A 26,519-nucleotide genomic window follows, 5' to 3' on the forward strand; every position below is an offset into this window, starting at 1 on the left:
TCTCGCAGCGCTTTACACCGCCAGAAAACCTGCTCCGAGCAGCACAAAAATCGGATGCAACGAAGGGACGGGCCGAGAGTGCGGGGCCAGTCCCGGGGATCCGCGGGCAGGAGGGGGGAGGAAGGACACCCCCAAACCCCTTATTTTTTCGGGGAGAACCCCCCGCTGGCGGTGATCGGAAGCCTCGGCGCAGACGGGCTGTCCCGGGAGCGGGGCCGGCCGGGGAGGGGGGACCGGCGCGGCGGGAGCCCCCCCCCCTCCCCCTCGGAGCCGCGCCGGCAGGACGGAGGAGGCAGCGCAGCCCCGTGATTTTCCCACCCTGGAAAGGGAAGGGAGGGCTTTTGACGTTGTTATTATTATTATTATTAATAACTATGATTATTTTTAGCGAGAAGGAAGGAAGCTCGGCGGGAGCAATGCCACTGCTGCAAAGGAAATCTGGGAACGCGATGGGAGGGAGGCGGCGGCTGCCGCCGGCCGGGGGGAGCGGGCCCGGCGGCGGCGCAGGTAGCGCGGCCGGGCGGCGGGAAGCGGGGGCGGGCGGCGGGGCAGGGCGGGCCGGGCCGGGCCGGCGCGGGGAGCGCAGCGAGGGGAGGGGAGCGGAGGCGGAGCCGGCGGGGGGGTGGCCGTAAGGTGAAGGTTCTTGCAGTGGGTTCATTAAAAGACAGAGTTCAACTCTTCGCCGCCGTAGAGCGCTGCTGGGAGGCTGGTTCGGCGGCTTGAGAAGGAAGAGAAGAGAAAAAAGAAAGAAAGAAAAAACAACAACAGAACCAAACACAAAGAAAAAGGAGAAAACCCGCAGCTACTTCAAAGACCACTAAGGGGAGCGGGGCAGGAGCGGCGACGGCGGGAAGGAGGGGCAGGCTGTGCGCTCCCGAGGCCCGGCGAGGAGGAAGAATGATAGACCGTGTGGTGGCCCTGTGGCTGGTGGCCCTTTGCTTCCAGGCTGCTGTCCCGGTGAGCCCGCGGGGAGCGGCGCCGGCGCACGTGGGGCGGCGGGGTAGGGCGGGAGAGGCTGGGGGGGGGGGCGCCCTGTTTCCCCCCTCCCGGTAGGTTCTCGCGGGGGAGCGGTGCCCTACCCTGCCAGCAGGGCTTCGGTGGCCCTTTGTGGTGGCGGTGGGCTCCCGCCCGGGCTGCCCCCGCAGCCTTAATTCGAACCAGACCCGCTGCGGCAGCTCCCGACCTGCCGGCGGCTCCGCCCCGGTGAGCTGCGGGGCGGGCGGCGCTGCTCGGTGACCCCCCGCGGGGGCGCGGGAGCCCCTCGGTGCCCCCGGGAAAGGGGCCGGGGCGCGGGGGGGATGCTCACGTCCTCCCTCCGGCGTGGCGCGCCCCGGGGCGGGTGAGCGGTAAGTTTGGGCGAGCGCTCGCATGTGGCCCTTTGTGGCTCGGCTGTGGCCGGGCAGCCCTCCCCCGCCGTCACGGGTGACTTCTGAAGCGGGGGTGCCGCTGCCGTGCCCCTGGCACAGCCCGGCTCCGGAGGGAGCTCGGGGTCGGCGGCTCCCCGGCCGCCTTTGTGCCCGGAGAGCCTGGCCCGCAGCGGGTATCCCGCACGCCTTCTGCAGAAATAGAAGCCCACTGAAACAAAAGTCCTGGCGGTCGGCTCCGGCTCCCCCGAAACCCGTTCTCGGCGGCAGCCCTGGGGAACCAGCCCCGCTCCCCCCGACCCGGGGCGGCGGCGTGCGGCCACCCCTGCGCCCCGCCGGCAGCCCCCCGGCGCCGCCCGCTCTCGGCCCCCTCCGCGCCGCGCTCGCCCCGAACACGGTAACGCCGCGACAGAGAGAGGCTTTCGCCGCCTCGAAACCCGGGTGCCGGGGGAGCAGCTCTGGCGGGGGGGCGCGGAGCGGCTCCGAAGGGCTGCGGGCAGCCGCCCGGCCTTGGGAAGCTCAGCTGCCCGGCGGGAGCAGCCGCCAGATGTCATCCATGAATAGGGGATGGCGCTGCCTGCCGAGGGGCCCCGCCACACGGCTCTGGCACCGCCGCCTCGTGAGAGCGCCGTGCGCGGTGCGCTAGGTCCGCGCTGGGGTCCGGGCTCTCCGTCGCCCCCGAGCTCTGCGCAGGTCAGCGAGCGGGGCGGGCAGGCCTTGCGGGCACCTCCCGAGGGGGCACGGAGCCCGAGGGCCCATCCCGTTCCGCCGTGCCCCCGCTGCCTGAGGCGCACGCCAGGCCGCTGTGCCCCTCGCTCGTGGAGCCTCCTCCTTTGGATGAGGTAGAAGGAAAAAGGGGAACGTGAGGCTGTGCGTGAGCAGGCAGGATCATCAAAGTCAAAACTGGCATTTTTTCTTTCTGGAATGGAATAGTTGATTTCAAACTTGTCTGGAAATGAACGGCAGCAGCAGTTGGATAAGGAGTGGCACAACAAAGTGCACGGCAAGATCCAAGCTGCTCAAAAATACCTCTCATTTTACTGTATCTTTCCATCTGTGAACTCTACCTGTAGATCTGGACACGCACCCTTCTAGCCACATGGTAGTAAGCAGTTATGAGATGGCTAAAAATGACAAGCATGTGAGCATAATCAAGCCTGTTTTCACGGGGAGAGGGCTCTGCTCATAGCTTCTGAATAAGCTTTCTACTGAATAGTGTGGAAAAACAGCCGTTAATTTTCAGCCTTTGTAGTGCATTTGGATAAAATTCCCCTGTGATAAATACTCCTTACTAGAAATAATAAAGACATGAAGTAAATGCTTGTTTGGAGTTTTCCTGGGCATAAGAGCCACGCAGGCCTGGATGATGCCTCAGATCAAGGGGTTTCCTGGGTGAACACATAGGGAGCCCCAAAGATTTCTGCTCCTCCATGGTGACTCAGCGCTGGGGCTGTTTCCCTCCTGGTGATCACATGGCCTTTTTCCCATGTCGAAACGTCAGCGACATGGACTAAGCTGCCTTTCCCATCTGTCTGCAATAATTAATGCTTTTACATCAAGTGGCAGAAGACCTCTTGTGTTGGTCATGGAAAGCAGAGTGGTGTTACACAGCCCTTTGCATATACCAGATCACAGTACTGTGGGCACTGGCATGGTTCTGTTGGGTTCTTGGTGGCCTGATTATTGAAGAGCGTGCCACTGCTGCTGGCACATCACTTAACCATTGGCTGTTGCTGCATGACTTGATTTGTCCATGCATATTGTAGAAGTAATAAGCAGCAACAAGAAAGGGGCCAAATGATAGCTGTTTTATTTCTGAGTGCTCTTACCCAGAGGACTGGTTGAGGAGGTTCCTATTATTCTTCAAGGTGACACTTTATTGCTCAAAACATCTTGTATGAGAGTAATTGTCCTCTGTTGCTATGATGGAGGCATTGATTTCCTTGAAATAAGAAGGCTGATGCATCTTAATGGATTAATCTAGTTACTCTATCAAATGGAAACTTCTACATGTTAAAACCGTGCTGTGAAACCAACTAAGCCAGGATGAGTAGCCTGCTGCGGGAGGGCTGTGGACAATCCAGACTATATCGTGAGGGAAAACTGGGTTTTGATTGTTTCATCTGATGTAGGTGCATGCTGGTGGTTAACACGAACTTAGCAGAGCAGGCAGAACCTTTTTCCAAGGGTGATGTCATGCCTATCTGAATGTAAACTAATTAGAAGAAATTAGGTAGTCCAGCTTGCTTATTAAACAGGTAGGCAGTGGATAAGGAGGAAGCACTTTCTTTTATAGTATATGCAGAGCAGCGTCACATTATTTATCAAGCGCTACAAACAATGCTTCTCCATCTGAATGCTCACTTGCTGGTGGCTACCTCCTAGTAAAATGGCGACTGTTGTATCTGGTCAGCGCTGATTAGAGCAGAGACAAATAAGCTGTATTGTGTAAGCAGGCTCTGGTGCAAATTTGTAGTCTTTTGTTCCAGGTTTTTCTCGGTTTCACATGGCTAGAAGAGGTAACATTTTTAATGGCAGCACTCTGAAACTTCTGGAAACCAAACAATCCTCTCTAACAACCTGAGACAAGTTACAGCAAGTGCAAGAAACCTGCAAGCCTTCTAAAATTAAGCTAGTGCACTAACCTGAAATGTAGGCTGCTGTTTTAGCAGCAAAATTGGTCCATTTTAAGTATGTGTTTTGCATTGCTAGTGCTTAGATGTCTCCAGGTGGCCTATATAGTAGCATTTCATCCTAACCTTGTTTGAAGTGTCTCTTGTGTCCAAAAGCCATACTAATGCCTCTGAGAGGGACGTTCCACGCTTCTTTGTGTCAGCTGGTGTTTAGGGAGCTGGGATTTTAGTAGGGTCTCGAGAGGGAGGAGGGAGATTTTTGAGAGTGAGAAGATAGGACCTCTTTCCTGAGGAGGTGCTGTCAGTGATACAATTGCAGTGCTTCAGCATCGCAGCGTTAGTATTTTCATCTTGGATGTCTCCTACTCTTTATTAACTCAGAGCTATTAATACAGCACTCTGGGACAGCTGGAGATTGATGCACTCACTGAGACACAGGGTACTTTAAATGGCACTAGTCCCTTGGGACAATGTTCAGTTGATGTTGAGGCACCTAAATGAGGGTGTCTGCCTGTGTGCTAGGTGCCTAAGCTCTCATTATAGTCATGGCGATGTAATCAGTGGAGCCAAGGAGAGTGATTATCTGACCAGCCCCTGCACGTCTACTTCAAGGTGAGTTGCTTTGTCGGGACTTTGTTGACTAGATCTCATTTTGCCTGTGAGGGGAGCATAGACGCCTTTACTTTAGCATCTTTATCTGAGAGCAGTTTGGCCTAAAGTGATTGTCTTTTTATTTGTGAAACTTTTATGGTAACTGTCTCCATAAACAAACTGACTGGCCAGGTGCTGGTTTTGTGCCAAGAACTAGCAAAGTAGTGGGAAACGCCAGCTTTCAGCTAGAACAACAGCTCTCTCCTGTTGTAGTGCAGCTGGATCGGTGCCTTCAAATAATACCATAGTCTTGCTTTGCTAAAGGCTTCAGAAGAAATTGGGGAGTACAGGTGGTCCTGCGTCAGTGTTCTGAAGTGAGGAATATGAGCAGAAACGTAAATGGATGTATTTTGGGGGGAAAGGAGGGGATTGTGAGCTGCTGAGAAGGCATCAGAGCATTTTAGTATTTAAAAGCACTGTTTAGTTGTGGATTAGAAGTGAGGAACCATTGTTAGTCCCTAGACTTTGAAACGGGCAGTGAACTTGCAAAGTGGAAGTCTTGACCAGCAGTGCAAGGACTTCTGGTGTTTCTTTTAGGTTCACTTCTTTTCTAAGCTGAGAAGATACTCTAAAATGCAGATAGCATGTGGTGTCTCCTTAGGAGTGCTGAGTGTCAATTTTGTTGACAGATCTCTACGTTAAGAGTTGACTAGTGCACTTGATTTGAACTATTGCTCTGCTAGGCTACTGGTGTACCGCAGAAATGAGTGTTATCTGGCCTGGCTAGAAACCTGGGGTAGTGCACTTTCTACTGTGGAGATGCTCATGGAAAAGTTACTGCACTGTGAAGCCTTACCTCAAGGTGAGATAACATTTGGACCTCCTACAAGCAACTCTTGTGGAGCAACATCTGCTAATGTGGTGGTTTCCCAACCTCTCAGTTTCTCAAGCAGTGCTTGGCTGCAGTCAACATTCTGGGTCTTGTGGAACCGGCATGGGTCCAACGGAGTCTGTTAGGTTGGGCTCCTTGCCATGCTTGACTGTAATGTTTGTATCTCACCGCTGAGACCAGTCTCACCAGTGAGGCTTGCTTTGCTGGATGGGAACCAGTGTGTTAGTGGGATTTGGATGGAGTTGGTAATAGAACTTCCCGTTGAGTCACTGGAGCTGCAGTTACAACTGAGTCATGGAGGTGTTGGAAGTCATGGCTTTCTCTGCTAGGCTTCTAGTTTGAAACTCCGTGGGGTATTGATCAGTTGAAGACTCTTGCCACTTCACTTATGCATCTTGCTGCCAGAACTATCTTCTGCGTGACCCTTGTTGTTGCAATATGGTTCTCTTTAATGTCTGCTCATTTTTCCTTTTACTAATAACGGAAAGGTCTTCAGGATTGCTGTTGCAGAATGACTCCTGACTAAATCAAAGGCACTGATAAAAGATAGGGAACTGCCTGCCAACCAGCTTAAAATACTCACGGGTATCTTGCCTTTCATGGAGGCTCTATGTTCTTGTACTCCACCCTGTAACTTTTCTGCACTGCGTGTGCAATAATGACAATGTCTTAATGTCAGTCATGGAAACGAAGGCTGACGATCTTGGTTTTTGGCTGAAGGCAGCCCCAGGCACACCTGTCAACCAGCCTTCTGCAAAGTACGGCCGGTTCATGCAGCGACTTCTCTGAGTGCCCTGGCTCCATCACCTGAGCATAGACGAGCCATAGCTAGAGAACGGGGGTTGCTTTTTGTCTGCCTGTGCCATGTGATGAGGAGCTTATTGCCTCTTAAATGGAAGGAAACTTGAACTCCATTCCAGTTGGAAGTGTGCTGAATGCTTTCTGGGCAATGTTGCAGACTATGACTGTCCTGCACTATACACAGGAAAGCTCTTTTAATTAATTTCTAATGCTGGTGGCAGTACACATCCTGGTCAGAGCCAGTCAGCAGCTCCAGTCCAGCCCCTTCCTTGCATCTAGGGATTATTAGACGAGCAGACTGTATATTGAAGCCAGAGGTGGGCAGGGGAGAGTGGAGCCAGTCTACCATCTGGAGAGCAAATAGTGATTAACATAACGATTTCCAGATGAGATTTCTTGTGAAGCTCCGTGTCATAGCAGCTGTACTGCTGTGGCTGTGTTGGTAGGGAGCCTTTGTATGTTCCCTGGGGATCAGAGGTGGCAGCTACAATGCTGTAGGAAGAGGCTACCTGGCTTTTTCCTGTCCCAGAACAGGACCCTATTGCTGCCTTATTGTATGTTTTGGGACCAGTAGAGTGGAGAAAGATAAATATAGATACGCATATATTTATACCGAGAGAGATCTATCCCTGTCGTGCTATTTGTTGATGAGCTCACAGCAGGATTTGGAGTCTGTATGCCCTGACCCCAGGATGGTGACCTGGGAGACTTGATGCCTGTGCTCTGCACAACCACCGGAGCTTAGAGCAGCCTGTCTACCTACCAGAACAACAGTCTCAGGTAAGAGCATCTCTGCAGAAGAGAGAACCTGCTATACCGTTGACCAGCTAATAGGTATCTTCTTCAGGGGCAGACCCTAGGCTTTCTTTGATCAAGAAGTTGAGGGATAAGAGAAGTAAAAGCCCAAACAGTAGGAAGGACAAAGCTTGCTTGAATTTGTGTCTAACATAGACACTAATATATGTGATATTTTTCACTCCCCTGCTGTGCTCTGTGCTTATGAAACTCTAATAGAGACTCTTGCACTGGCAGATTTGATGGCCAAATGAGATTTGTCCACCTCACTGGATATAACAGGGTGTAAGTGGCACCTATGCGCAGTGGAAAAGTGGTAGTGAGGCTTGCATCGAAACTTGCCCAACAGCCTGCAGCTAGACAGCTTTGACTTCTAAATCTCTTTCTGTCCTAACGGAGGAATCATCTAGATCATGACTACTTTCCCATCAGTGAACAAAGCACCTAACAAAAGAGGCTGACTCTGGCATGTCTGGGCAGTGGCAAAGGAGTGCTCTGCTATCGTGCGCTTACATCAACTGACTCATGGCCTCGAAGAGGAAAGCTGCTAGTTTAATCCTCCAGCAGCATCGGCTCCGCTCTGAAGCGTGTTTAACTTGCAAAAAGTTCCTCAGTCTGCATCTGTAGTTGCACTGAGCAGTGAAATGGTGTTGAGCTTCTTGCTACACAAGCTAGAAGATGCAATTATGAATAATTAGCAGCTACTGCTGTAGTAGCTAAGAAGTGCTAAGTGCTCAGTATGCTCCCACCTCCCCAGCATGCAGCCAGAAGGGGTTAAAAAGATCCACCAAACCGCCTTACACGGATTAATAAGTAAAACAGACTGAACACTAGTTGTCCTGTGGCCAACTTAAATGCTAGAGTCCTAGTTGTAAAGCAAATCTTATCTTCTGACCTATTCTTTTAATGCTCCCCACGACCAGATTGCCTGCTGGGGAACCGCCTCATGCATTATTTGGGGGCATATCAGTTGGCAAGGCTCAAAACTGTGCCAGAGATCATTCTAAAATTTGATGGGATAGATTGTGTTCCAATGCCTGGGGATGTTTCCTGATGTTGTTTAATTTACTGGTATGGATGTAGCTGGTGGGTCTCTGGCAGCAGGCCCAGAGTATTATGGAATTATGAAAACTACAGTATCCAGTAAAAGAAAGTGAATGTTCATAATAGGTGATCACGACCCTCACTGCACAATAAACCTTTCTGGGTGCTTCAGAAGGAAGAGCCACTGCAGTTGCATGAGAAATCCTGTGTAATTACTCAGCTGAGGTTTGCAAGCTGAATGCTACAAACCTGGGACAGCAGAGCATTCAGTGTGGTAGGGATGGTGCTGGTACATGCCAGTGATTCAGCCTGGGCTTTTAGAATTGGCCCATAAGGTTCAGCATTTTATGATCTGTTTTGTTTAGAGATACATTGTGCTGGCTAGAGTTGGTAGTCAGTGAGTAGACCCAGAAGTTTGTTTATATATCAAATATCTTTAACTTTTATGTTTGAACGGTGTCTTAGAAGTTTGATCTGTTGTTACATACCGTCTAGCTATCTCGATGGTATTCCTTGCCAGAAAATTGTCTTGGTACTAAAGCACTTCCCTTGCCTTGCAATTTTTAGTACTGTTTTATTGACTTGTCTTTATGCCTGACAGTCCATCAGAGGTGGCATCAGTGATCACAGAATCATTCAGGTTGGAAAAGACCCTTGGGATCATCAAGTCCAACTATCAGCCCTACTCTACAAAGTTCTCCCCTACACCATACCTCTCAACATCTCATCCAAACGACCCTTAAACACATCCAGGGATGGTGACTCCACCACCTCCCTGGGCAGCCTATTCCCCTGTCTGACCACTCTTTCTGTGAAAATTTTTTTCCTAATGTCCAGTGTAAACCTCCCCTGTTGCAGTTTAAAGCCATTCCCTATTGTTCTATCATTAAAATCTTGTCTCTTCACAGTATAGATGTGTAAAATGGAGGGATGTCCAAATAACAACTTCATTCTTACAGTTGCCCATATGAGGCAGGAGAGCATCTAGACTCCACAAATGTGGTAACATCTCCCCCTAAACTTTAACCTCCCCAATTGATTTGGTGACTGCTCTGAAACAAGGTCATGGGGAAGATGGATGAACAAGCTATATATCGAAAAATGAAGGTGTGAGGTAACTGAAGCTGGTACCTGTTACAGTGGGACTTGGATGATAGCTTGGACCAAAGGGAAACTCTCTGGTTTATCCTGCCCTTGTAACAGTCCCTTATTCAGGGCTCCACTGTGCAGATGTGGTACTAAACAGTGCAACTGTCACTATAGGTCATAGCTGATTGGTTTCATCTACTAAGTGTTCAGTTAAGAAACGTCTAATGTTCATTTCTGACATGAGTAGAACTATAGGTGGCTATAGCATGATTGCAGCAGCAGTTTTTTTAAGACTGTTTCTGATGGGAGGATTTCATTTGATGCTTCAGCTTTGAAATGATACTTCAACACCCTCATGACTCAGCGTGGAAGTACAGCAGCCAGCTTCCATAATCTCATTGAGATGTTGCATAATTTAACTGTAAACAGGGCAGTAGTATGCAACTGCTGTCAGAACTTTGTCTTACATGCAGGATTACCAACGCTTTTGTAAACCTGAACACAGAGACCATAAGCATCCTAGGAAGAGGCACTGAGAGCTTGATCTCTGCACCATTTTATATGGGTAATTTATTTGGTGTATGCTCCAGTGGTTATGAGTGTGCATTTTTCTCTAAGGGAGTTCGTGCAATCTGAACTGTGTTCTGTGTTAGAGTAATTCAGTGAAATGTGGTCCAGCCTGTGCCCAAAGACCGTCTGACCTACTGCTGTTTATTCCAGGGAGACTACTAATACCTGAAACACTTACATGCTGCTTTTCTTTGGCACGTGCACCGAGAAACTGCTAAGGCTATGTGGAAGGAAGGGGTGGTGCTGAAAGTGCCTCTTAGAGAAGATTCTTGGGATGAGGGAGCCATCTGAGATGTGGCTTCTGCATCTGGTGGAGATGTTTCAGCCCTTGCGTGCATGACTTAGTCATGCTGGTGTAACTGTGTCTGTTTGTCAGGGGTGACTTCTGCATTATAAACAATCTAGGCTTAGTCAACACTTTCAAGATCTGTGGATAAAACAGACCTGACAGCATGCTTCATAATGTAGGGAGCGACTTGATTTCTTAACATCCATGCTGGGAATGACTTGAAACTGGAAATGGTGAGGCATAGGAGCAAATGCAAGAGGTACACTTGAGTGTTAATGTAAGACCTGCCAAAGTGCAGGAACTACCCTCTATTGGATCAAACCCAAAGTCTAAAGCTGCTTGCGTGGTCCATGTGAGTCCAGCAGCTGGCTGCTGTTTGAGACTTGGAAGTTCCTTCTTAAGACTGGCAACTGACCTGTGTGAGTCCTGCTGTGCACGGACAGAGTTTCTTAGAACTGGTTAGGGCTTAAGCTGTAGGGACCATGACCAAATCAGAAGGGAGCTGCTGAATGCCAACTGTTGGCTTATTTTGCTGCAGCTCCTTTGCAAACAGTCAATGTCTTTTGTAGCAAACTGACAAATAACAGCACCAAGGAGTCAGGTTGTGGGGTGTGACTGGTCCTGCCATCTGGTTTGCACATGTGAGACAGAGACTGGGACAGTGTCTGTTCAAGCAAGGCAGCTCTTTCTGGATCCTTCCAGTTCCCTGATCAATCAGCTCTTCGGTGGGGGGGTGTGCCTGAAAAGGGTTGTTGGTGGTGCTGTAACTAAGAAGCTGGGTGTGAGATTTATAATGAATACAGCATTCAGAGGTAACAGATGTCTGGGATGTGTGTATGGAAAATACAGATTGTTAACAGAAAAACATTCCACAGGCATTTGAGACTTCATCGTGCCTCCTTCTGGAGAAAATGTGGAGTTTAGAAAAGTGATCAAGAAAGCCTTGTCTTAGATTGTTGAGTCTCGGGCTGGTTGTCATAATATGAAGGACCTGATGTATGTTCTGTAGGGTAAACTATGAGCAGATCATCTGGAAAGCTAAAGCAGAGTTTGACAGCTGCAGGCCTTACAGCTGGCAGGTGTTTCTGCCACTGAAGTGTCAGCAAATAGAAAGTAATTTTTGTTGTCTTGTGCATAGGCAGTTGCCTATAGGATATATCCCCCTATAAAACCTTCAGTCTGGGTGGTTCCACTGTAACTTTATATAACTAATGAGAATACCTTGTCAGCTGCTTTGTTGTTATAAGGCTATTTGTAGGTTTAAGTAGTCTCATTAAGTTTACCAACTAACCTGCTTTAGCTGAGACCTTTACTACTCCAGGGTTGTGAGTTCATCTTTCTGCCGAGATTTAAATAACTTCCTAGCTGCTGGGAACCAGAAGGACTGCCAGTAAACCCCTAGTTTGATACACTAAGGATTTTTATCTGAAACTTGGATTTCACTGACATAGCGTAGCACTGCAAGCAGTTTGCTCAAATTAAAAACGTATATATGTATCACTAATAGAGTGCAAATGCTTAAGTGATCCTTCAGGAAGATCTCGCAGCTTTGTCTCCTTGGCATAATTCACACTAGGTAATTGCTAGAGTTTAAGGAGGAGAAGAGGGAAACTCCCAGGATTGAGATAAGAACCTGGGTCTTCTCCGAGCCATGTGCTGGGATACCAAAGGCTGTTGCACTTACTCTTACCTGTAATAATTCCTGGAGGTAGGAAGTATTCCTGGCTGCATGTTAGCTTCCCTTCCTCAGGTGAAGCAGAACAGCTGCTTCACCCCCAGAATACTGTGTTGATGAGGTTGCTTCTGACTTCTGGGAACACATCTGCTCAGGTCAGAGCACTTGCGCAGCTGTAGTGTTGCTTGTGGTGTCTTGCTGATAGCACAAAAGCTGGCATGGCACTCACTTGAAATGGATAGTAGTTCCACCAGCCAAGTTGTATGGCATTTATCTCCAGGAAACAGGATTCCCTAAGACCAGAGACACGCACTTGGTTTCCTGGTGCTGCTGAGAGGCATCAGTGATTCATAGTGTGCCACCAGCCTAATTTGAAGACCTGAGATGCCATAGACCACGTCACGCTTTCCTGTAGACAGGTCTCTGATTTCTGAGCTGGGACTTCCTGAGCTGAATGGCTGAAGATGATTGAAAGAGCAAGTTGTGGGACCAAAGTCCCTGAACTGCCCTCTTGTGTCCTGATGTTGGTGTGCTGCAGGCTGGCGCTCTTCTGCGGTGATGGCCTCAGCAGGAGGAGCATGCTGGGCTGAGCCTGTGGGCATCCTGGCACATGGCCTACAGCTGCATGCTGACCAGTTTGAGCTAACAGGCCTACTGGAAGAAGACAGTCTCAAACGGGATGAACGGACACTAGCTGCTTTGCAGCTCTTCCCTCAAACCCAGTCCTGGGCTACATTCATCAGTCTCAGGGCTGTAATGCTAACTGGGCTGCTTTACTGGGAGCTGTGTTGTTCCTCAGCTTTATGGGGAGAGGAAACTGGCTTTTCCAACCCATGCATGCTGTCAAGGAGCAATTGGGCAGTCTGAAGCCCACTATTTCACTTGCTGGGAAGTCTCAGTGGTTCTGTAGCAAGTTTTGCTCCAGTGACAGTCCTCACTGCTGATCCCATAAGACAGGGTGAGTGACATGAGGCAAAGAAAGAAATGTGGACCCAGATGCAAGCAAGACTCTGTTCATGACAGCAGAGGTCAGTGCATGGATGGCTAAGGATAGGGACTGGTTTTGCTGGGACTCACCTGCCTGAACTCCACAGCAGGCGCTGGGTGTGTGCTGCCGTCATCCTACATGGTGTGAACTAGCCATGTTGAAATACATGGCAGCCAGGGGGCATGTGGCTGTGCTACTGCAGGGGGAGAAAGAGGCAGCAGGCATCTTAAATTCTGTCACTTTTAATTTCTTCTTCCATCAGGAGGATCATGTTATAGCTGTGTTGCATTTACTAGTCTGCATGGGTTTGGGGCTACTAGAGTCCTTCGCTGCATGGGTTCCCATTTCATAAAGATATTCTGACCTGCAGCATATTCCTCTCTTTTAACGTTACTTTGTCAAGGTTCCTGGGACAGGCAGCCCACCACTGATTTTGGCTGAAACTAAACAATTCCTGCCTGTGCTTTCTAAACAAGCAGATGAACTGGCTATTGCTGCAAGACTGAATCTTCTCTGCTGGTTTTGCTACACTAGAAAGTGAGAAGTGCTGGTGACTTTTAAGTCAGAGGGTTTTTAAGACAAGTTAGGTTTGTCTGGTTTTAGCTTATGCATCTCACAAGCCAGCTGAAACAGATGAGATTAATTCCCCAGGGTGAACTGGAGCTGTTAGCTGTATGGCCTTGCTGAGCTGCACCTACTTGGCACAACTCTTTGAGGGTATACGTTGACCATGGCTTTCTCGTGCTATCTGAAGAAATGAATGCCTGAACTATCAAGTATGTTAAAGAGCTTCAGGGAAGGCTCCTTAAAGCAGTTATAGTATAAAACTGAACTGGCTGCTTCTCATGAGATTAGCTGCAGGGAAAATAGCTTCCTCATTAGACTGCATCTTCAAAACACAGGCTGCCTTGAATGTGGGAGACAAAAGGTACCCCACTTTTGGCCATATTGTGACAACCTGCACTTGCCACTGATACAGAGTTAAATTGAGTGCTTGTTGTGTGCCATGTCTGTGGATGTCTTGACCTGTCAGTGAGATTCACTCATTGGCCTTGGCTGGAAGGAGCAGGTTGGCATGAGTGAAAGCAGTGTGCAGTAACTTACTTGTTTGGTATAACCTTGAGGAGAAAAAGCAGAAGCACAGACTCTTAATTCACTTCTCTGTATTGCTGAAGGACTGACCAGGCTTCTAGTGGAGCTGTCTGAGAGAGAACTGGGAGGCAGCTCAGTTCTTCTGCATCAGTCCTGCCATGGAGCTCTGTACACACCTAGCTGTGCATACAAGTGATATGTTGTCACTGATGCTATGTGTTGCATGGCCACAAGTTTCCCTGGCTGTGGAGTCAACAGTAACATACTCCTTGTCCAGTACTAAACAGCAGTTGTTCTGGGCCTCCTGTAAAGTTCAGGTGGCCCAAGACAAAAGTAGAACTACTACCTTTCTGAGTTAAGACATCTATCTAGCCTTTGCTACTGTGTCCTCAGGGAGGACTTTAAAGCACTGTTGTCAGACTTCAGAACAAATCTTACCATCGTGAACAAACTGCAGAAAAGAACTCTACCTACAACCAATCTCCCTGCTCCTTTTTGTATAAACCCTTTGAGTCAGCCTCTGATTTGCATGTTGCCTGCAGTCTGAGGGTGGTGATGCACATTTCCATAATGCGTGGTGGTGGCAGGGTATTTTACTGCCCCTCTGCCGCAGGGTAGGTGAATGTGTGTCAGCATCCCGGGAACCCAGGCTGTGATTCTCTATGAATTGCTTAAGCAGCTCTGACTGCCACGCTCTGCCCCATGCCAATACAAACACTTGTGCATTCATGCACTGAGTAGGATTGGGGAACTGGTCCTGCTGGAATATTCTTTGCATGATGTTTTCTCTTTTTTTTTTTTTTTTTTTTTTTTTTTTTTTTTTTTAAATTTAGCTAGACCAGTTCCCTGATCTGGTTCACCATGAGACTGCATGAACATATGCAGGGGATGGTCCAGGAAACATGAAGTGACATGCTCTCGTGGGAGGTGGTAGTTTAAAGGGCCCTGCTGCAGAATGTGAAACCCAACCTGATGGATACAGGCTGGTTCATTTTTGCTCTTGGCATGTTGATTTGCTGTGTTTCAGTCCCACTTAATTAAAAAAAGTTTCTGTGTCACACCATAGAGAAAATGTAATGCTGATTGGGCCATAGTGTGGTACTTATCAGGTGATCCTCTAGAAGTATTGGGACTGTTATCTGGATGCTCTTCTTCCTTTGCATCTTATGCAAAGGTTTAGAATATGCTTCTACAGCTACAAAACTTGACAAAGAAGGATCCAAGCCAAGTGGGCAGAGTTTACAGTCTAGTCTGTTCTGCCCATAGTGAAATATATCTTAAAAGCTCTCATCCTGTTTTGAGTAGGCACTGGAAGTGTTTCACTGCTTCAAGAGCCTGAGTGCCAAGAGGTAACTACTGTGTGATGATCAGATGGTTCATGCTTCAAATGAAGGCAACAGCGAGGACCTCTTCCTCAAAGATAGTCCTCTCTCAAGTCACCAGCCAAAAATAGGAGGCCAGTAAGAACTCAATTAACCAAGATTTTCCAGATTTCTTTACACTAATAATGATCTGATAGAGAAGCAGACAGATGAACCAGCATACCTATCTCTTGCTGCTAAAATGGTGCTTGCCTTGCTGAGCAAAAGAGCATTCTTTACTTTCCACTTGAGAGGTCCTGACCGCTTCCCTTTGGAAGGAGCACCCTGTGAGCCATTACCAGCTTTATTTACTCCAGTTGACATAAGCTGGTGGGTGGAAGGTGGGGATGCTGAAGCCTGCTGGTATGCAGCAAAAGCTCGTTGAGGGAGGAGGGGAAAAACACCATCTGAAATAGGGAGGGCAGGTAGTTATAATGGTTTGAACAGCCTTGATTGGAACACTAGCCAGGGGTAAAAGTACTACTTAAATTGAAGCTATCCAGTCCATGAGCTGTTTGTGGGACTGTTTGTGGCTGTCTTTCTGCTCTTTGGCCTGTGCTGTTAGTCTGTATTTTTGGCTGTTCTAGGAGGATAACTACTTCTTTAACCTACAGGGTCACCAACAGCACCGTAACAGGAGAAACAACTGGAAGAGCCATGAGCTGAGGTAGTGCCACGCTGCTACTGACTTCTGATGTAGCAGACTTGCACGCAAGCTTCACTTCTGACTTGCCACATAAAAGTATCACTTCTGTTTCAGCTAGTCCAGAATTTATGGCTGACTGTTAAAATTGAAGGTGTGCACGGTCAACTTAATGCTAGCAGTCTGTATGCCTGCAGGAGGGGGATAGGTGAAGATGCTGGTGGGTGTAGGAGTTTTTTTGCCTTAACTATTTAAGCTGTCTGAACACCATTGACGTCTGTGACTGGGCTTAATCATGCGTGGGCTATTAACTGCAGAATATCAAGGTTTAACAAAGCTAAAATTTCCTTCAGCAGGTGGTTTTGTCTTCCCACATGTTAATACCAGTATTTTGAGGTTAGAAGCTCTTGGGGCTGCTCTGCTTCAGATAGCATTTATGTTAGAGGGACTAGCTCTGCTCTTCAATACGTAGAAAAAGGTGAAAGACAACCTTTCTGTGTGAGTTTATTTTAGAGCTGTTCAAAACCTTGTGAAGTCTTTTTCTGGATGCTCCACTGTCATATTTAGTAGGCAAAACAGAGCAAATGCTTGTCTTGTTCTTATATGTCTCTCTAAACAGGAAGAAACCACTGGGTTTGCTTCCCATAAAGTTGGAAGAATCTTGCAGGACGCTCAGGGAGGTGTTGAGCTCATTACAGCTCATTCCTCTTCAGCTGAATAAGAAGGATTTATTAGGAGTAACAATTGTGCAAATTTAACAGCATTATTCAGATAATGGAGGATTTCAAGTGTTTTTGACACTGCTGTAATAGGCTGATCACAAGCTAGGATTACTAAGAGTGGGATACAGATCATTCTTAATCTAGTTTAGGACTTGTGGCAAAGCCAGTGTTTTTGCTTATTTCAAAGAGCAATTTGAAAAAAGCTGCTTCCTTTTACATATACCATGGCTCCAAATTAAAGAAATGTGGTTCCCAGTTTGGGTGGGGCGAGATCAACTAATACGCTACCAATCTCCCCTTCATCATGAGAGAGTACTTCAGATCTGTGCTCTAGCAGGAAAGACTGTGGCAGCTGATGGGATAAGCGCAGAAAGATTCATGTATTGATACTGTGACCAAGATGAAGACTGAAGAATAGTTAGAAATGATGCTTTAAAAAAAAAAAAAAAAGAAGTCTGGAGTATGTTGGACTTCTGGAGCCAATAATATTGCTAATGACTTGTGAAAGCCTGGCCCATTCTTGATTAAATTGAAGATGCCACTAAGCAGCTTTCTGGTTGTCCCAGCAGAACTGAATAACTATTGTTCTGCAACAATACAGCACTCAGCAAGAGCAGAGACTAACAGTCTCCCCAGGGTTTCCCCTAAACAGGCTGCTTTGATACTTGGGGGTCTTCCACTGGTTAATAGGAACTGGTTAATGCATATCAAAAATGCTGTTAAGAATTTCACCCCTTGCATGCAACCGAATTCAGTGACACCAAATCAAAAGATCTAGGCAAGTATTTCTAATGAGTTGTATGAGCTGGAAAAAAAAAAAAAAAAAAAAAGAGCTTGTTAAATGGTAAAAAAGCAACATGTTGTAGGTGCAGTATAACAGTTGAAATTTTTTTGACCAGAATACATGAGATACCATCAGAGATCCTTCAAAGGATCCACTGCCTGAACTTAAATGTGTTCATCCAGCCTTCTTGGCTGTTACGATCAGTTACAATGTGAACGGTCCACAAGTAGTCTCAGTGGACTGAAAAATAAACTGGATGTTGATGGAAGTAATTTCTAAAAGCACGTCCTCATTAGCTGATTATATCTAACAGTCTGATAATAACATTTTGAGCTAAAGTAATGCAGAGTTGTTGGTAGAGTTAACTTGCTTTAAACTGGGATTTATTTTCAGCTCTTTTGTATGATAGTACAACCTGGTGATACAGTTTGTGATCCATGCCCCTAATCCTTTTAGCTAATCAAAACCTTTCTCATTGGTGTAACTCAGCTGCAGTAAAAGGTCATGGAAAAGCCTTGACTGTGAGGTGTTTGTTGTCTGAACAGCATGGTCTGTCTCCCTGCTGCAAACCCAAATTAGCTCCATCCCTTCCGATGGTGTCCTGAGTCAGTGTTTTATGTTAACCTTGCTCCGTCAAAGTCCTTCAGCAGCAGATCATTATAGAAGCATGACCTTTCTGCAGTACTTGTATTTTGTGGTGGCATAAGGAAAGGTTACTGCCTTTCAGGCCTACTGAATCTGTAGTGTATGAAGCAAGAAGTGTAGTATTTATATAACCAAACAGTTGCATAAATTAGGCAAATGTCCCTTAATGCACTTGTGTCATGAAATTGGACGATGTCATGAAGTTACATCACTGTGTGGATATTCTGACTGACATCCACATGTGCATAATCCTATACTGTCCTTTGAGTATTTGGGGCAAAGAAAGTCACTCCTGGATCCCGGGCCTCAAACTCTACCTGGTTAAAGGGAGATGCCTGAACTCCCAGAGGAGGAGGTTGGGACAAGACTCTTTGAGATGACAAAGTAGAAGGATACATGTAGTGCAACTTCACTAAGTTCTCATGTAAAGCTGTGGAAAACAGACTTTATTAATTCTGAATCATGTTTTCTATTATTCTCTTGACATACAGTGGCCAACCTCAGGGGACAGGAACTGGTCTGAGTCTGCCTTCCTGTTTGCAGGGAGGCTGCTAAGCAGCAGATGGGCAGCTCTACACTGGAACAGCATGGGTCTCCATTGGTTTAGACTGGGCTGCATGGGACTTTCCTCCTCTGAGGAGGACCTAGCTATCCCTGCTAAGATACAGGATTCAAACAGATCCATGACAAAGGCTATGGAGAAGCAGAAAATGCAACAGCCTGGGAAGAGGCTAAAAGCTCAGTGTGAGGGGAAATGTAGGGGTGGGCTGACTGAACACGCTGGGTAACAAGAAAGGAAGCATGGCATGACTGAACAAGCCTCTCTGTTAACACCAAAAGGAGAAGGGGTGCTGGCTCAGTAGTCAAGATCAAGAGTTGCTATTTCATTTTCTGACAGTCAGTGATCCTTTCAGGAGTGTTGCTAAGGTCTGCAGACCATCAAATCTATCCAGGTGTTCTTGGAAATTCTGTGTTAGCTACCCCTAAAGATTCAGATATGGGAGAAGAAGTTAGTCTCGATCCTAGATAAAAGTGTATGGTGACATGCCTTAAACTGTATTGGCAGTTCCTTTCTTCAATAAAAAGCTGGAGGGATTGCTTTCTAACTGCTTCAAGGTAAGAGTCTTCCCCCTGGGAGGAGAATGCACGCCCCCTTTTGCAATGCATCCCCCTTTTGCACTCAAAACCAAGCTGAGCGGAGAACAAAGGATTGTGCTTGCCACTGCTAGTGCAAGAAAGGAGGGAAAAAAAATTTCCCCAACCCCCCATCAACCAAAATGGTGCAGTTTCTGAAGTCTGAATTCACTTCTGAATGTACTGGAAAGGATGTTCAAGGGAGCAGAGTTTGGGAAGCCTGGCAGTTCTTTCTCAATTCTTCACGCACCAACAGTTTGTACTCTTTAATATTTGAAATGTAGTGAGATCAGCTTGTGTGAGTCACTGACCTTTGACACAAGAAGGAAAAGATACAGGAAGTATTTACCTGACCTACTTGCCATGGATGATTGCAAAAGCACAGTGCAAACAAGCAGGGACAAATCTAAAAATCCAAATTACCTCATGACATGCAGCTAAACAGAAGATTGAAGGGCAATTTCTTCTTAGAAATTGCTCCAGAAATAGGCTTGCAGAAGCTTGAGGAAAAGTGTGGTGTTGTGTTTTCTTTTTTCCAGCAGAGAAGAAAAGTTCTAAAAAGTTTAATGTCTGAGGGGTTGTGTTTTGGTTTTTTTTTTTACTTGTTATTTAAAAAAAAATCATCCAACTACAATGATTGCCTAGAAGTTGTAAGATCATGGGCCTGATTAGGTTGGTGGCAGCTTGAATACTTGTCTTCAGAGAGGTTGAATCTAATGGGCTAGTTAACCACCTTGGAAACTAGTTGTTCTATGGAAATGTGGAGAATGGATAAGGTATTAAGGGTAGAAGAGAAAAATGACTAAACCTGTTATTTTAAAAGAATGAAAAGGAGATAGGTACAATAGGTACAGCCACATAGGTAATAAAGTGACAATAAGAGAGCTCAATTGAATTGTTTGACGGATCATGCTAGTGCTGGCTAAATTCTTAGGATGAAACGAGTGTTATATGCATTTTTAAGTGACCTGTGTTAATGCAGGCTAGAGAAATACAGTGGGCCTGGTTGGAAAGCTGTCAAGAACGTATGTTCTACTTTTTACATAATGAAACGAGATTTCACACTCCCAATAAAACCATGATCAGTTTGAGTGATGCAGTGCAGTATCTCCTAAACTTGTAGATAGGGCAGTGGCTGGAAAGGGATGGTGAGGGGATCTTGAGGATGAGATAGAAGTTAAAGTTGTTGAAAATGGGGAAGGTAGTTGGATGGGGAAAGGTGAAATTCAGAAGTGAGTTATAGGGCTTTGGTTTGAAATCTGAGAAGGGAGAATGACTGGTTAGGTAATGGTGGCCCTGCAGAAATAAACCTGGGGCTAGTCGTGAGCTGAGAGTCAAGTCTGTTGTACCAATAGGAACAGAGTATACAGCAGAGGCCAACAAGATGCATGAAAGCAGTCACTCTGCTTTATTTAGTGTTGTTGGTTTTGGATATTCTGAACAGCTTTGAATGTTGTGTGTTATGGCAAACAGGTGCAGTACATCAGGGGTTTGGCCTCTTGTTTCAGCAGCTGAACTGTACCCATTAGTGTACTCCTTGAAGCATAAATGGAGAAAGCTCAGTGCTGTGTTCTCCTACATGGAAGGCTGACGTCTATCTCACAACTTAGTCTGAGTGCCCATACTTATGAAAAGGGAATCTCATTCTACTTCCAGTTAGATGCTGTAGTTTCAGACATGTGAACAGTCCTGGAGGGGCTCAAAATGGCAGAGAAGCCAGACTACTTTGTCTCCCCTTCCTTTCTGTTCCTTAGAAGTAATGCAGTACTTCATAGATGAAGTGTTTGGTAGATGAGCAGTCAGAACCTGAAGCAGAATGGTTATGTTGTATAAGGACTGAGCATCAGCTCTTACCAAGGTGCAGCTCTGAACAGATTCCTTGTTTTCTTCTTTCCCAAAGTAAGTGCAGCCTGGAAGCAATGCAGAGAAGGGAGACAGCAAGGCTGGCCTTTCCAACACTGGACAGACTAACCAAAACTACTCTTTTGGGAAGGGGGGATGGAAAGAAGAAAGATGAGAAAATGCAATCTGAACAGAGAAAGCTTGTGTAACCTTCCAAGCAACATGTTAACTTTAAGTAATCTCATCACTAACACACCTTTCCCCTTCTTTAAAGCAAACTACAAATCTGAACCTTCCTCCTGAAGATCTTGATTCATCTGGTGATGATGACGATGGATTCTCAGGTTCAGGTGCAGGTGAGTTATTAGCACTTGTACTGTTAGTGTTTGATACTTCCAGGATGTGGCAACTGAGATCTTGATGAGCATCCAAACTAAAAGTGTGGAGGGAGGAATCACCCACACCCACCCCAGAATATGAGAGTTGGGAACAGAGAAAGAGCCTAATCTATTCATCTTGTATTGCTTCAGATACCAGCAATTAGCAGAAAATGAGCTGTAAGAGACTTGAAAGGGAGCAGAAACAGGTACACTCCATGTGACTGCTAATGTGAGATACCGTGTGAAGGGTGTTCTGAATTGGAGTGATTCTGTACTCATGGGGAAGAGAGACCATAAGAAGGGCCTTTGTCCTCTCTTACGAGCTGGTAGGAGATACCATTTGAGGGTGTGGAAACCCCAATGTACGTCAAGTGTAAATTTCATCTGTCATCAGATGTGCATATTTCCATGGGCTATAATTTTTAAAAAGTGGAATAAAAGAGGTTTCAGGATGGGGAAAAAGTGTTATCAGAATGATGAATGAAATTGCATGAGAGAGACCTTTGGAGTTCAGTGCTGAAGTTGAGGAGGTGCTACTGAGGAAAAAGCAAGCTGTTGAAAGCTAAAGCATGGTATCCTTCTGCTTTCTTCCAGCCACATGCTTGTATTTTAGATTAAACTGTGCAGGAATAAGACCCTGAAATCAGTATCAAATGTTCCAGTGACTAAAGGTGTTGAGTATATATGGGTGAGTGCTATGAATCAAACAAAAAATAGTTGTGGGAAAAGAGTCAGATAACCACCCCGAGCAACAGTGTACAGAAAGCAGATCCCCCTTGTCAACCTGTCTACAAACAGACTAGCACTTATGCCTTGGGGAGAGGCAGATGAGTGACAAAGTATTGCTGAGTAGTTCACTGGTCTGTCCCTTCCTTATTCCACTGAAAAGGATAAGGAATTACAGACTGAACTGCTGTTAATACAAAAATTTCAGTTCAGGCATCCTCCTTAGGTCAGCATCCTGAAGATACTATTAATAGGTCTCTAAACTGGACAAGGATAATATTGTTTTGTTTTGCAGGTCCTCTGACTGAGCAGTCTCACACCTGGAGAATCCCAGGAGAACCAACTAATTCCTCATTACTGGCAACACCAATGGATTTCAATGAACAGCCATTTCCCGGGATTGAGAGCCGAACTGAAAAGGAAGTAATATCTCCCTTTGTAACTAGCAATGTAGTGACAGAGGAGCCAGCTGTAGCTGTGAAAGACGAAGTACCCATCCTGGGCTCACCTGATGAGAAACCAACAAATGATGCGGTTACAACAACAGTGAGAACCCCCACTACTCACTTTCCTTCAGTGGTTCATGTAACTCCTTCAGAAGCCTCAGGCACGGTCCATGAGCTTGAACCTAAAATCCCTAGCTCTGATGTGCCAGACACTAAAGACATGCCTGAGCCTTACTCTACCATCCATCATGAGGGAGACATCACTGCCACCCCCACGACAACAGCTCCAAAGGATGTTGTTCCTACACATGAGGAGGTTTCTGAAGATGGCTCTGGAGACCCGGTGAGGATTAATAGCTTTGACACCCTTTCCAGGGAGATGGCTTTACTAATATGTAGTAAGTTTGTTTTTCAGTAAAGGGTGGCAGTTTGTCAAAAGCAATGATTGATTTAGTGGGCTGTATTGGTGAAGGGCTTTAGATGAGAAAAAACAAAGCGTTGAAAGGCTTCAGTAACAGGCATGATGGAAGGATGAATAACCTGCCTTGTATGTCTCAACAGGGAGACTTCATCTTGACTAAAGATGAGGATTTCGTCCCCACCCAGAACTCAGAAGTGCCGGCTGACTCTGGGAGGAATGCCAAAGCAGCAGGAGCCTCTGGAATTATGGACAGAAAAGAAGTGCTTGGAGGTACCTGATATTGTGAATTTCTAGTTGGTAAAAGCAGACTTCCATAAGGAGTCTTCCAGGCAGCAGAACCTGCAGTTCTGCAAGTACATCTCTGAGCATGAAAGCCAACCTTTTACATTAGACCTCTGAAATGAGGGTGATTATTCATGATTCTGTGTTGTCAAAACCTTAGCAAGGGCGAATATTAATCTGCTAATAGCAAAGCAACCACTGCTAGTTATCTGGAATTTTATGTTTAAACCCATTCCTTTGCCTTTCTCAAAAATTACAGTAAAACTGCTCTAATGCTGCCTGGATCAAATTACTGGAGTTGAACAACATAGCCTTGAGTGCTTTGCAGCATGGCCGAGTGGGAGATCTGCTTCTCTAGGTTTACCTAAGGTACATGAGCAGGCTCTCGGTAATGGCAGGATCACTGGTTTGGGAGGGGGCAAAAGAACAAATTAATTTCTGGAAGTCATGAAGTCAGGGACCACACAGTAAGGCATGATCTGGAATTTACAGTCATACCAGCACTATCTGGTGTGGCATCTAGAGTAATTTGTGGCTTTTTCTTCCTTTTAGGTGTTATAGCTGGAGGACTGGTAGGCTTGGTGTTTGCAGTGTTTCTAGTTGCATTTATGCTGTACAGAATGAAGAAAAAAGACGAAGGCAGCTATTCACTGGATGAACCAAAACAGTCTAACGGAGGATACCAAAAACCACACAAACAAGAAGAATTCTATGCATAAACACTGATCTTCAGGACCCTTCTTAGTCCATATTTCTTGGACTCTTCTCTCCCTGCACGTGGACCTCCTAGTGTGCTTTGCATAAAACTTAAGCCATATGATCATTGGGTTATATGCCCTTACCACTTTGCCATTGGAAATTTTATAACTACAAAGTAGATCTGGATTCACTGAACATTCCCCACTTTTCTTGCACAACGTTTTTTTTTTGTTTTGTTTTTATTTTTTTAAACAGAATTGGGACTGCAAGTTCCTAAACTCACTTTGGTTTATCTAAGGACTGCTGGGGCAGGCAGTGGGGAGAAGATAAGGGAGCACTGTATGTATAAACTTCTTGATATTTAGGGAAAGGGCTAGCAAGAATAAACAATTATCAGTGCTCGAATTCTGTATAGCAGGGATCCTTCCTATTTAACTCATAGATGTGTTTTAAGTGTAACAAATGGCTGTGCTGGGCAGACGTTTGGTACACTGCGTTCCTCTAGCGCTTTCTAACTGCCGTATTTGGAGCACTTAATGTCTATGAAATATCAAGCTCAACATGATTTCTGGTGAAAGGAGGTGTGAGGGGCAGGGTAAACAAATGACTGTCACATGGTTCAAAATAACTCCTGTTTTGGAAGCATAATCCTGTACTCAGAACCAGCTCCTAAGCAGTTGGTGCATACGCTGATACAAAACAAACTGCAAATACCCCAAAACTAAGCGGAGATTTCGTTTTACCAATAGTTTTGGACTGTCCCCCTACCCTCTTGCTCTTTCTAGGCTTAGGTAAGAAATAGATTTTTCTAAGCAGTCTCATCTTAGACATTCCCTCTTCTTAGGTGCCGAATCTAGGCTGGGCTGTCGTGCTGCAAATACTCTTACCCCGCACTACTGTGTAGTCACCAGGTGACTGATGGCGTGTTGTAGCACCTACCTCTCTGTGCACTGTGCACAGTGATTGTCTCGGAATGCGGTCTGCCATCTATGCCACAGAACACCTTGGCACACGGGGGTGGAAGGCGGAAGGCAGCATATCGTGACTTCGCAGCTAAGGAGTAGAGAAGCATAGCATCTGAAACAAGCCTGATGAAGGCCAAGTGTAGACGGCCTTAAATATATACAGCAGTTGGCGTGCTTAACTCTCATGACTCCGGAACAGCTCTTCAGAAGCTGTTCCTGCACTTTGGAGAGAAGCAACTGCAGGGATGTCAGACTAGTAAGGGCCGAAAAGTACCTCCTGGGGGAAGTCTGGTTGCCTGAAGCTGTTGGTGGTCAGTGTGCTGTCAGATGCAAGGCACTGAGGCCTCATTGAGGGTCTGGAGTTTTCCAGAGTATCTCAAACTTGAGTGAGAAGAAAAGTGTGGTGTTCTGCACAAGCCTTACTTCTGCTCTGCCTTTTGTTAGCTTCTTACAAGTTCAAGTCATCGTCACTCAGTGCAGAAGGTATGGGGTAGGTGGAGGAGTGTTTACAACTGATGTAAATATTTGTACTGTTGAGCCAGAGGGAAGATTGGAGAATATTGGAGAATACTGCAACGGTTGGTACAAATGTTGCACATTAACAGTAAAACTTAAAAACCTGTGTAATTTAAATGAAGTATAAAACACTCCTGAGCTGCTATGCAGCTAAAATTGGTGCCTTCTCTGCAAACCTAAGAAAAAACCAAAACACTTCTTGATTCTAAACTCTTCTTTATGCATAAGGAAAACTTGTGCGTATGTGTAGCTGGCTGTTTTTAAGTAAAGCTGTAAAGTCCATTACGTCTCTTTTTTTGTTTTGTTTTGTTTAAATGAATGAATTTTTATAGGTTAATGCAATGACCAGATGGTGTTAATTTCAGCTGTAATTCTTTGCTTTGTATAGGAATGTAGAAATGTTGTTTGATAGGTGTATCCATGATAAGGTTCTTGAAAAGCCCAGGAAGATAAAGTGGTAAACTAGAGTTGTATCTCACAACTTTGCTAGGGGGAAAGGAAAAAAACTGTATATTTTGGTAGTCTAAACTGACAGTTTGTGAAACAAACAATGCATTCTGTGTTATTTAAGTGGTACAAATGAAATATGAGTTCTAACAGAAGATGCAACATTTGGTTATCTGTATGCCATGTAAAGGTGTACTGCAATAAATGGCATTTTGGCAACCATGTGTCTCATCTGTGAGCATTGCTCTATATAATACTTAACAAAGTAGATGTGATTTTTAGACTGCCCAGCTCTTTAAGGAAGTTAGATTCCAAGTATGAAACACAGTTTTGGTGCTAAGCATATGGAGGTTCTGCTCAGAATTGGAGGGGTATGAGTGTGGCCTGCTTCCCTCTCACCTTGGCCTGGATGTCTGGGTTGTGGTGAGCTGCTCTACCCTGAGGCAGTGGTGTGGGATTCAGCGGGATTAGTGGACATTTGACTGAAATCGCTTTGTTAGAGCCCTGCAGCACTTCATGCTGGTTCTGATTTTGGGAGCTCTTGCTTGTGCAGTGTGTCGCCATTACCTAAAAAAGGTGACAAAAAGTTGTAAATCTTCCACAGGGCTCCCTCGTGCTACTTGTCTTTTGCCCCCAGGAGTCTGAGAGCAGGGAGGGCTGCAGGAGGGGCAGCTCCAAGTCTT

General features: G+C 46.2%; 1 protein-coding gene across 1 annotated transcript; it reads left to right on the top strand.

The window, feature by feature from the left end:
• Positions 1 to 635: 635 nt before the first annotated feature.
• On the top strand, positions 636 to 26,042 carry SDC1 (syndecan 1). Its single transcript, XM_074921931.1, has 5 exons — positions 636 to 957; positions 21,229 to 21,310; positions 22,356 to 22,849; positions 23,068 to 23,197; positions 23,762 to 26,042. The coding sequence occupies exons 1-5, from the start codon at positions 898 to 900 to the stop codon at positions 23,926 to 23,928; spliced, it is 933 nt and encodes a 310-aa protein (XP_074778032.1). The 5' UTR covers positions 636 to 897; the 3' UTR covers positions 23,929 to 26,042.
• Positions 26,043 to 26,519: the final 477 nt, after the last annotated feature.

This window comes from Athene noctua, chromosome 1 (genome assembly GCF_965140245.1).
Source record: "Athene noctua chromosome 1, bAthNoc1.hap1.1, whole genome shotgun sequence".
Lineage (NCBI taxonomy): Eukaryota > Metazoa > Chordata > Aves > Strigiformes > Strigidae > Athene > Athene noctua.